The following is a 12,390-nucleotide window of genomic DNA, read 5'->3' as shown; positions in this document are numbered from 1 at the left end:
GACAGGCACCAGTGGTTCATTATTCTATTCTACTTTTGTTTATGCTTGAAATATCCACAATAATGCTTTTTTAAAGGGAATTGTCCATTACTAAAAAGAAAGGAAACGGATGACTAAAGCACTCACTGAATTAAACTAGACTTGAAAGACAATTAACGAGGGTATGTATGATTACAATATCTGGCAGTGCTGGTAAATAAAATGAATTCATCTACAGTCTCTGGAAAAGCCGTTCTTAGGCTGTTCACTGAAACATTATTATGTAGCTGGCATTATGTTTAGTTTGGTAAATAGATGTGAAAAGTACATAGTCCTTGCCTTAAATATGCCAACAGTTGGGACTAGAGGGAGAAGTAAAGCCTCAGTTAGAATATATATCTCTAGGATAAGGCAAGGTACTTACTGTAGGATTGCTGAAGAGGTACTTCCAGCCATACTTAGAGCTGGAAAAAGAAATATTCCTAATTCCTAATTAATCTGAGTCTTGATGCACAGGTATGTCAGCTAGTTAAAAAAAAAAGAGAGTAGTAATTTAGGTTCATGTCAGTGGACATGAGCTTGAGCAAACTCTGGGGGATGGTGAGGGACAGGGAGGCCTGGCGTGCTGCAGTCCATGGGCTGCAGAGCTGGACACCAGACAACGGACAACAACAGCAGCAGTAGTCTAGGTAGTGGGGCCAGCACGGCACACTCAGGAAATCACAAGTAAGGTCTAGAATGACTAGAAATCAGGTAGGTGCGAATAAGTGGTTCACAACTGGAGACCTTGTCTGTAATAATAGAACTTCTGGGAGATTTCCTGAGATAGGAATCACGTGTGACAGGTAGATGCTTAATGTTTTAAAAAATGAATTGTTAGGAGGCCTTTATACATGGAAGTGACGTAATTAGATATGCATTTTTGAAAGATCAGAGTGGCAGCCAGGAGGTTGTCAGGGTGAAGAAAAGTGAGGCAGAGGGACAAGTTAGGAGGCTAATTCAGGGGAGGCAGAAAGGGAGTCTGAATCAAAGGAACATATATCCATGACTCATTACAAATGTAAACCCTCCCAGAACTGGAGAAGTCTGCCTAGGCTGCTCGTGAATCTCTGACAGATCCAGCTCATCTCCACTTGAATAGTTCAGTAATGGGAAAGGACAGACTTCTGGGAGAAACTGAGAGATGACATACTTGAGGAAAATGTATAGCCCTAAATGCATATACTGTAGAGGAGGAGGCAGCATCAAAAACTGACTCCCTCTGAAATGACTTACTCCAGTAAAAAAAGAAAACTGTAGAATTTTTAATTATATGTCATCAAGATTCATCAGGACATGTTTAAAGATAATATAATAAAAAGCCATGAGAATCTCAGCTCAGGAAAGATGGGAAGGTTGAGAAACATAATTTCAAATTATAAGAGCAGTGGGTGGGTGGGAGCAGTAGGGAACACTGAAAATCAAATTTCCTCTTTGCAGCAAAATTCTATAAATATGGCCTCCAATTTCTCTCCTGTTTTAAGGTACACTTCACTTAGACCTGTACCTCTATCATTCTACTGAAATTTCCCTGAACAAGATCCCCAAATAAAACCTACATGTTATAAAATCAAATCGTAAAACCATCTCATTTAATCAGAAGCATTAGACCTGGCTGATTATGCCCTGTTTGATACACTTTCTCACTTAAGCTTCCAGGACAGCACATTCTCTTGCTTTCCCTCCTACCCAAGGTGGGGCTTTCCGGTCTATTGTTGGGTTCTTACTCTTTTGCTGATCCATCAGTGTTGGGGGTTCCCAAGGACTTGCTCCTTAACCCTCATCTATATCTACACTCATTTAAATCTCATCCAGCTTCACGCCTTAAAATACTATCTTTATGCTGAAAATTCCTAAATGCATCTTCAGCCCAAATCTCTTCCTTTAACTCTGGACTCATATATCTAACTGCCTGTTCAGTACCTCCACTTCAGTGTCTGAAGGCGTGTCAAAAGGAACAAGTCTAAACTGAAGTGATGCTCCACTCTTGGTCTTTGCCATCTGGTGGCTGACAGTTCAATCCAGCTAGTTGCTCTGGCCCAACGCCCTAGAGTTTCCACAGTTGTAAATACCTGTGAAACCACTACCATAAACCAAGATCTAGAAAAGATGATCACTAAAAGATTCCTGATGCTCCTTTACAGTCCATTCTTTCCTTCCTCCCCTACTCTGTCCCTTACTCGAGGAAGCCATTATCTACTTTCTGTCTCTAGAGATTAGCTTGCTTTTCACATGCATGTGATTTCTTGTAGTTTTTACTTTTCTGCATCTGGTTGCTTTTTGTCAGCACTGTGATTTTGAGATTCATCCATGTTGTGCGTATCAACTCATTACATTTTTATTCTATGATATGGAAAGGGCATCAATAATTAAGAGGTGATGGAAACAATACAATAAATTGACTTTTTCAAGGCTATATTAAATAATTTTCTTCTGTATTCAACTTGTATAGAAATTAAATAAGGCAAGTATTTTTCAGAGTGGAGTAAAATGGCTGTCTATCTTCTCTGCTTATAAAAACAGTTCCCATAATCCAGATTTCATACAATTTATTAATGATGATATGGTAGAAGCCACCTTGGCATTTATTAAAATCCTAAACATTAAAAAAACACCTTCTGTTGGTATCCTTGTCGTCTCAGTCCAAATGCGAGTCTGTTTGTTCAGAGGACACTTCAAGGATGTCACTTTGACACAGTTTTCATACAAATCATTGTTCCTGGGCTGAACTGTTTCCTGGTTTTTCTTGTGAGTTTCTAAAACATATCTCTGTTGGTCTCTGCTAAGCTTCTGAATCACAGTTTGGGAGCTGAAAGAAATTGGGTACTCTGATTTCAATGTTAACAATGAACTATCTAATTAAAAGTAGTGAAATGCCATGTTATGTCTGTATATTACATGTCACAGTATGCAAGGTATTGTTACAGATATTACTTTACTTGGGGCTCTCAGCAGTTCTGATACAGGCAGGACGGCCAATGTTATCCCCATCTTATATCAGAAAGGGAACGTTAAGGAATCAGAGAGGTTAAACTATTCGCTCACGATAACATAACTAACAAGGAGGGGCAGGTCTCGAATACACGCCTTCTAACTCTAGTACTTTGTCTATTACTTTCTCTCATGTTATTTTCTTGTATTATTTCATTTCTTTCCATAGATAAGATGTGAAAGTAGATTTCCATGGAATTCTCCAGGTCAGAATACTGGAGTGGGTAGCCTTTCTCTTCTCCAGGGGGTCTTCCCAACCCAGGGATCAAACCCAGGTCTCCCGCATTGCAGGCAGATTCTTTACCAGCTGAGCCACAAGGGAAGCCCAAGAACACTGGAGTGGGTAGCCTAGCCCTTCTCCAGGGGATCTTCCCGACCCAGGAATAGAACCAGGGTCTCCTGCATTGCAGGCAGATTCTTTACCAACTGAGCTATCAGGGGAAGCCCCTTAGATAAGTAAGTTAAATCTTAGTTTAAATTAATCAACTTTAGATCCAAGTACAGGTATGGCCAAAGGTGGTTTCTTAACCTAAATTTCTAGTTTTTGAGGCAAGAGAAGCCTATGTATTTCAACAGAACCCATTGCTGGGCAGAAACTAAGTTCTTAGAAAAGAGGCCAAGGAAGGAAGAACAGGCGTACCATGTTTCCTCTGTTCTGCAAATTCAGTCTGTTCTCATACTTACAAACCCACTGTTGAGATGGTTGTTCAGGTCATTGTTCCTGAAGATGGGGAAACTTGCCAAGGGGGCTTGTGATATGATAATTACTGGTTTAGACAAAACAACAGTGTTTATCTATGCTATCCCTGACTTCTCTTCCTATCCCTTTTCTAGTTTTTAGGTACTAATAATATCAACCCTATGTGACCAGTGCTTCAATTGCTATTATAGAAAGTAAAACATCTGACAGTCATTCATTCTAAGTATTATCTTAGGCCAGAAGAGAGAAACTCAGATAAAGCAATGATGACTGCATAGAAATAAATGCCTAACTGCAGATGTTAAGGCATCCACTGGGGATGGTTTAGGGATACTGAAATCTGAGAACCCTTCAAAGTTCATCATATGGGCAATCCTATGCAGTCCCAGACACTGTGTCACAGACACTATGTAGACTCTAAGGACACAACTGGAAATTGTTATCAAAAAGCCACTTTTACCTGTTACTTTAGTTCAAAATCAAAATCTTTTAAGACGGAGGAAAGGGAATGAGGTAATCTGGTAGAAGAAATTGAGTGTAGTTCTCCTACCTCAGATACCTTTTTAGAAGCCAAGCAGGGACTCGTCCAGGTAGTTTTGCTAAAAAAGAGAATATACCATAAAATTTCTGAACTTAGATTTTAAAGTTAACAAAACTTGATTTTTCACTTTCTTGACAACTGCCTTACAATTGCTAGCTTAATTGAGTTTCAACCTGCCACTGTCTCATTCAGACATATGAAATATATTAGTGCATATTTCCACTGAAAGCCTTTAGATAAGGCTGTTTCAAGAGAGAAGCAAACAGTAGAAATACCTGTCCAATAATTATCAAGCAATTCAGAACTGCGTTCTGCATGTCAGGCTCTAGGAAGGGCATCTACATGTATAGCAGAGTGACTAACTTTTAGAGCCCCAACTCAGGACACAGCTACATCAGACCAAAGAATCATTATAATATGTAATGAATAAATGCTTACACATACATGATTATCATTTTTAACATACAGTATAAATTAGCTGTTTATTTAAAGTTATATATTATTCTGTATTATTTGCTATTCTGCTACTTAAATGTCATTATTTAAGAAAAACAACAGGACTAGTTAAGAGTGGCAGTTAGTGGTATTTAATAGTGAAAACAATTAAACAGTATGGGTGAGAATAACAGAACACTATCAATAGTGTTTTCCTCTGATTCTGATTTTAAATTTTTATAAAATAGTTACATTTTATAGGCAATATTATTATGTCTTAAGATACATAAGACCTTTTAAAAAGCTGAATGTAATACAGTAGGGATAATTAGATATTACTTATAATTAATAAAAATTGACATGTTTATGTCCCATGATAAAATATTTTTGCTCTTTGTGTGTCCTCTTCCAATAATATTTACCTCCACTGCCTGCAGTCTTCAGGATATCCTTATTTTATGTAGTGGTAAAACTGAAAACATTCAAAAGTCAAGGAGTGCGTCAAGGCTGTATATTGTCACCCTGTTTATTTAACTTATATTCAGAGTTCAATTCAGTTCAGTCGCTCAGTCGTGTCTCTGACTCTTTGTGACCCCATGGACTGCAGCATGCCAGGCTTCCCTGTCCCACCAACTCCCGGAGCTTGCTCAAACTCATGTCCATCACATGTAGAGTACATCATGTGAAATGCTGGGCTGGATGAATCACAAGCTAGAATCAAGATTGTTGGCAGAAATATCAATAACATACATCATTATGTGTATGTCCATCATAGGCAGAGTAAAGCATGTGAAATGCTGGGCTGGATGACTAAGCTGGAATCAAGACTGTTGGGAGACATAACCTCAGACATACAGAGGACACCACTCTTATGGCAGAAAGCAAAGAGAAACTAAAGAGCCTCTTGATGAAGGTGAAAGAGGAGAGTGAAAAAGCTGGCTTAAAACTCAGCGTTCAAAATCTAAGATCATGGCATCTAGTACCATTACTTCATGGCATATAGATGGGGAAATAGTGTAAGACTATTTTCTTGGGCTCCAAAATCACTGCAGACAGTGACTGCAGCCATGAAATTAAAAGATGCTCCTTGGAAGAAAAGCTATGACAAACCTAGACAGCATATTAAAAAGCAGAGACATCACTTTGTCAGTAAAGATCTGTCTAGTCAAAGCTAATGGTTTTTCCAGTAGTCACATATGAATATGAGAGTTGGACCATAAAGAAGGCTGAGAGCCTCCAAGAATACTGGAATGGGTAGTCTATCCCTTCTCCAGTGGATCTTCCCGACCCAGGAATTGAAACGGGGTCTCCTGCATTGCAGGCGGATTCTTTACCAACTGAGCTATCAGGGAAACCCCTTATAGCTTGCTGAGCTATGAGGGAAGCCCCTCAAGCAAGCAATAGCTTGACTACAGTCCATGGGGTCGCAAAGAGTTGGACCCAACTGAGCGGCTGAACAACAACAAAATTAGCAATAGCAGGTTTCTAGACTTGTAAGAATTAGTTTCCAGCTTCCCAAAAATGTCTGTTCACTTTGTATCTACAGGCTTGTTTTAGTAGACTGACTTTTGGGGATTTGACCCTTAGCAACCTTAAATTTGGGCTTCCCATGTGGCGCAGTGATAAAAGAATCTGTTTGCCAATACAGGAGACACAAAAGACGCTGGTTTAATCCCTGGTTTGGGAAGATCCCCTGGAGGAGGAAATGGCAACCCACTCCAGTATTCCTGCCTAGAAAATTCCATGGACAGAGGAGCCTGGTGGGTGACAGTCCATGCGGTCACAAAGAGTCGAACATGACTGAGCATGCATGCATATCCTTAAATTCATCATGTAGGGTTCTCCATGTCTACAATATCTATTGTTTTTATTATAGATACTCTGAAGCACACTGGATATCATCACATGTTAAACTTCTCTTTCTCAGGGAAGAGGTTTTCAAAGCACAGAGGTAATTCAAACTGAATGTGAATTTCAGTTTTTGTTGCAGTTTTTAGTGCTGTTCAACTTGACTGCTCTTTCTGGTGACATATTTTTAATTTCTGAGTCAGTCTTATTTCCCATAAATTTCACTTTTTTCACTATATGAGTTTTTGTCATAACCTATACATAATATCGAACAACTGAGGTATAGTTCATCCTGTGCTCCTTATGACCTATTCAGAGATGATCAAATAGATTTAGAGAAACAGCATATAAATTATTTTACTGTAATCCTGTCCTTTATTCCCTTCTTCAACTATTTACAAATCAGACAAGGCTGTTCTTCTTGTCCCACATGTTGAAAATGTGACTTAATGGCAGACCAGCATTTTAACATCTTTTCTATGGCTATCAGTAATGATAGCCACCTTGTAGGCGCAGGTCTAAGGAAATACCCTCTTTCATTTCTATAAAGTAAAAAATCTCATTAAGTGCTTCTGCATGTTTTGAGGAAACTAAAACGTGACCCAAAAAGTTCATTATGAAAGTCTCTTTATCACAGGACAGCAAATCACTTTTTAAAGTACAAGGTGTGCAAGACATTTAGAAGATCAGAATTTTTAAAAAAATTTTCTTTGTTAAGAAGTTGATAGACTGACTGAAATATGCAAAAGTATACATTTTATATTCTCATTGTCAGTCAACCATGCAGATAGATGAACAAAGTCTAGTATGTATTTGGACAATGTATTAACAATATCTCGTTGATTTTTCGTTTGGTTTCATTAAAAATAATCATAGAAATCAAGATTCTCTGAAACCCCATTTTTCAAATTCAACTACTTAAGAGCCAGAGGAAATGTATTTTTGATTCAGTGATCATGTGATAACTGTTCAGTTCAGTTGCTCAGTCGTGTCCGACTCTTTGTGACCCTGTGGACTGCCAGGCCTCCCCGTCTATCACCAACTCCCAGAGTCCACCCAAACTCATGTCCATTGAGTCGGTGATGCCATCCAACCATCTCATCCTCTGTCATCCCCTTCTCCTCCTGCCTTCAATCATTTCCCAGCATCAGGGTCTTTTCCAATGAGTCAGTTCTTCACATAAGGTGGCCAAAGTATTGGAGTTTCAGCTTCACCATCAGTCCTTCCAATGAACACTCAGGACTGATCTCCTTTAGGATGGACTGGTTGAATCTCCTTGCAGTCCAAGGGACTCTCAAGAGTCTTCTCCAACACCAAAAGCATCAGTTCCTCAGCGCTCAGTTTTCTTTATAGTCAAACTCTCACATCCATACATGACTACTGGAAAAACCATAGCCTTGACTAGACAGACCTTTGTTGGCAAAGTAATGTCTCTGCTTTTTAATATGCTGCCTAGGTTGGTCATAACTTTTCTTCCAAGGAGCAAGCATCTTTTAATTTCATGACTGCAGTCACCATCTACAGTGATTTTGGAGACCCCCCAAAATAAAGTCTGCCACTGTGTCCACTGTTTCCCCATCTGTTTGCCATTAAGTGATGGGACTGGATGCCATGATCTTAGTTTTCTGAATATTGAGCTTTGAGCCAACTTTTTCAGTCTCCTCTTTCATTTTCATTAAAAGGCTCTTTAGTTCTTTTTCACTTCCTGCCATAAGGGTGGTGTCATCTGCATATCTGAGGTTATTGATATTTCTCCCGGCCATCTTGATTCCAGCTTGTGCTTCATCCAGCCCAGCATTTCTCATGTTGTACACTACATATAAGTTAAATAAGTAGGGTGACAATATACAGCCTTGACGTACTCCTTTTCCTATTTGGAACCAGTCTGTTGTTCCGTGTCCAGTTCTAACTGTTGCTTCCTGACCTGCATACAGGTTTCTCAAGAGGCAGGTCAGGTGGTCTGGCATTCAAATATCTTTCTGAATTTTCCACACTTTGTGGTGATTCACACAGTCAAAAGCTTTGGCATAGTCAATAAAGCAGAAAGAGATATTTTTCTGGAACTCTCTTGCTTTTTCCATGATCCAGTGGATGTTGGGAATTTTAATTTGCCAACAGATGTTGGCAAGTTTAATGCTTACTTTTTTCATATTTACCATGAGTATGTTTAATGTTTGCTATATTAGCTATTGGCAGAGACTTGGAATTCCTACAATAGCCTTGTTTTTGTCTATCCTTTTGTCTTTGGGGTTCCCTAAGAACTACTTATCAGATAGAATATATGTCTTGCCTGCAGCTCTTTCAGCTGTACACCATTGTTACTATACTGGAGTCATGTCGTGGTGGTAAGGCATGGGGGAAAGGAAACATCCTCTAATCTTTTGAAATCTTGGTCTTTTAGTGGGTCTGTGTCCCTGGGCTGTGACCCTAATAAGTATTTCTTGGCTTTCTTCCCCTTACCTTTCAGTGGGAGGGGGCTGACTGGGCAGATGGAAGAGTAAAATATATCCAGAACATTCTCCATAACAAAGGTCTACTCTCCAAATCCAGTCCGTTACCTGTTGGAGCTAAAATGAGCAAGTCCCTTACTATGTTTACATCGTATCTCTTTTCTTTGAAGAGTAGTTTTAGCTCTTACATATGGGTCATCCATTTTGAATTAATTTGTGTGTATGGTGTAAGGAATAAGCCCCACCACCCACTTCATTCTTTTGCATGTGCATATCTAGTTGTCTCAGTACCATTTTTAAGGCTATTTTTTCTTCATTGAATTGTCTTGGCACCTCTGTTGAAACTCATTGACAATAAGTGTAAGGGTTCACGTCTGCATTCTCAATTCTACTTCTTTGATCTCTGTATCTACCCTTATGCCAGCGCTGCACTGTTATGATTGCTGCAGCTTGGTAGTAAGTTTTGAAAATGGAAAGTATGAGTTTGTGAACTTTGTTCTTCTTTTTTGAAAATTGTCTTGGTTATTCTGGCCTTTTATATTACCACTGCATTTTAGGTTTAGCTTGTTAATTTTTGTTTCTGCTGAGATTTTGATAGGATTACACTGAGTCTGTGTATCAATTTGGTGAATATTGCCATCTTAACTAAGTACTCTGATGTATGAACATGGGGGAATCTTTCCATTTATTTAAATTATCTTTAATATATTTCAACAGTTTTCTAGTTTTCAGTGTACAAGTATTATACCACTTTTATTAAATTACTCCTAAGGAGTTTGTGATGGACAGAGAGGCGTGGTGTGCTGCAATTCATGGGGTCGCAAAGGGTTGGACATGACTGAGCGACTGAACTGACTGACTGACTGAAGCATTGTATTCTTTTTGATGTTTTCTAAATAGAATTTTCTTGATTTCACTTATACTGTGTTCACTGCTAGTATACAGAAGTACAATTGATTTTTTATAACAGATTTATTAAAATCTAATTCACATACCATATACCTCACCCATTACAATTCTGCATGTTTTTTTATCTTGCAACCTTGCCAAACTCATTAGTTTCAGTAGGTTTTGTGTGTGCGTGTATGTACATATGTGTGCGTGTATTCCTTAGGATTTTCTGTATATAAGATCATGTGTACTGCAAATAGAGATAGTTTTACTTCTTTGCAGTCTGGATGCCTTGCATTTATTTTTCCCAGACTGCCATGCCTAAACCTCCATTATGTTGATTAGAAATATTGAGAGCAGACACCCCTATCTTGGTCCTGATCTTGGGGGGAAAGCATTCAGTCTTGTACCATCATCTATGACATTAGCTGTGGGATTTTCATAGATGGTTTTTATCAGGTTGAGGAACATCCCATCTACTTCTAGTCTGGTATCGTTTTTTTTTTAAACATCATGGAAGATGTTGAATTTTGCCAGACATTATCTCTGCATTTACTGAGATGATTGTGTGCATTTTGTTCTCTATCCTATTAATATGTATATTACATTCTTTAATTTTTAAAAAATTTTTATTGGGTGGCTCAGTGGTAAAGAATTCATCTGCCAGAATGGGTAAGAAAGCTGTGGTACATATACACAATGGAATATTACTCAGCTATTAAAAAGAACACAGTTGAATCAGTTCTAATGAGGTGGATGAAACTGGAGCCTATTAGAGTGAAGTAAGTCAGAAAGAAAAACACCAATACAGTATATTAAGGCATATATATAGAATTTAGAAAGATGGTAATGATGACCCTATATGCGAGACAGCAAAAGAGACACAGATATAAAGAACAGACTTTTGGACTCTGTGGAAGGCGAGGGTGGGATGATTTGAGAGAATAGCATTAAAACATGTGTGTTACCATATATGAAATAGATCACCAGTCCAAGTTCAATGCACGAAACAGGGCATTCAAAGCCGGTGCACTGGGACAACCCTGAGGGATGGGATGGGGAGGGAGGTGGGGGGGGGGGTTCAAGATGGGGGACACTTGTACACCCATGGCTGATTCATGTTAAAGTATGGCAAAAACCACTACAATATTGTAAAGTAATTAGCCTCTAATGAAAAAAAAAAAAAGAATCCGTCTGCCAAGCAGGAGACCAGATTCAGTTCCTGGGTCAGGAAAATCCCCTGTAGAAAGAAATGGCAACCCACTCCAGTATTCATGTCTGGGAAATCCCATGGACAGAGGAGCCTGGTGGGCTACAGTCCACAGGGTCGCAAAGAGTTGGACACAACTTAGTGACTAAACAACAACAAAAGTTGATTTACAATGTTGTATTGGTTTCTGCTTTACAGCAAAGAGAATCAATTATACATATATCCACTCTTTTTTAAGATCCTGTTGCCATATAGGTCATTACAGAGTGCTAAAGAGAGTTCCCTGTGCTAAGCAGCAGGTTTTTTATTAGTTATTTCATATATAGTCGTGTGTATATATCAATCCCAATCTCCCAATTTATCCCTTCCGCCTTCCCCCTTGTAAGCATAAGTTTGTTTCCCACATCTGTGACTCTTATTTCTGTTTTATAAGTAGTTTCACTTGTACCATTTTTTTAAACAAAGATTCCACATATAAGTGATATTGGGGATTCCCAGGTGGCACAATTGGTAAAGAATCCACCTGCCAATGCAAGAGATGCATGTTTGATCCTTGGGTTGGGAAGATCCCCTGGAGTAGAAAATGGCAACCCACTTGAGTATTCTTGCCTGGAAAATCCCATGGACAGAGCCTGGTGGGCTACCGTCCATGGGGTTGCAAAGAGTCAGACACAGCTGAGCAACTAAGCACAGACACACTCCCACACACACATGTGCACACATAAACACAAGCGATATCATATGATATCTGCCTTTCTCAGTCTGACTCGCTTCACTCAGTATGACAATCTTAGGTCCATCTATGTCACTGCCAATGGCATTATTTTGTTCTTTTTATGGCCAATATTCACTTGTGTATATGTTCCAAAGAATAGCAAGGAGAGATAAGAAAGCCCTCCTCAGCAATCAATGCAAAGAAATAGAGGAAAACAACAGAATGGGAAAGACTAGAGATCTCTTCAAGAAAATTAGAGATACCAAGGGAACATTTCATGCAAGGATGGGTTCGATACAGGATAGAAATGGTATGGACCTAACAGAAGCAGAAGATATTAAGAAGAGGTGGCAAGAATACACAGAAGGACTATACAAAAAAGATCTTCACGACCAGATAATCACGATGGTGTGATCACTCACCTAGAGCCAGACATCCTGGAATGTGAAGTCAGGTGGGCCTTAGAACTACGAACAAAGCTAGTGGAGGTGATGGAATTCCAGTTGAGCTATTTCAAATCCTAAAAGATGATGCTGTAAAGTGCTGCACTCAATATGCCAGCAAATTTGGAAAACTCAGCAGTGGCCACAG

The 12,390-nt window shown here is 39.0% G+C and overlaps 1 protein-coding gene and 1 long non-coding RNA gene across 4 annotated transcripts in view; one reads left to right on the top strand and one right to left on the bottom strand.

Moving 5' to 3' along the window:
- AGBL3 (AGBL carboxypeptidase 3) overlaps positions 1-12,390 on the bottom strand; it is a 95,196-nt gene that overhangs the window by 12,992 nt on the left and 69,814 nt on the right. Inside the window, exon 16 of the mRNA XM_061165852.1 lies at positions 4,260-4,308. Within this exon, the coding sequence (XP_061021835.1) occupies positions 4,260-4,308 (49 nt within the window). The remainder of the gene's footprint in view (positions 1-4,259; positions 4,309-12,390) is intronic.
- Positions 1-12,390, top strand: part of LOC133072512 (uncharacterized) — a 56,622-nt gene that overhangs the window by 23,102 nt on the left and 21,130 nt on the right. The gene's annotated exons all lie outside the window — the stretch shown is intronic.

This window comes from Dama dama, chromosome 18 (assembly GCF_033118175.1).
Source record: "Dama dama isolate Ldn47 chromosome 18, ASM3311817v1, whole genome shotgun sequence".
Classification (NCBI taxonomy): Eukaryota; Metazoa; Chordata; class Mammalia; order Artiodactyla; family Cervidae; genus Dama; species Dama dama.
The sequence above is the reverse complement of the archived record's forward strand: the minus strand, read 5'-3'. Positions and strand labels throughout refer to the sequence as shown.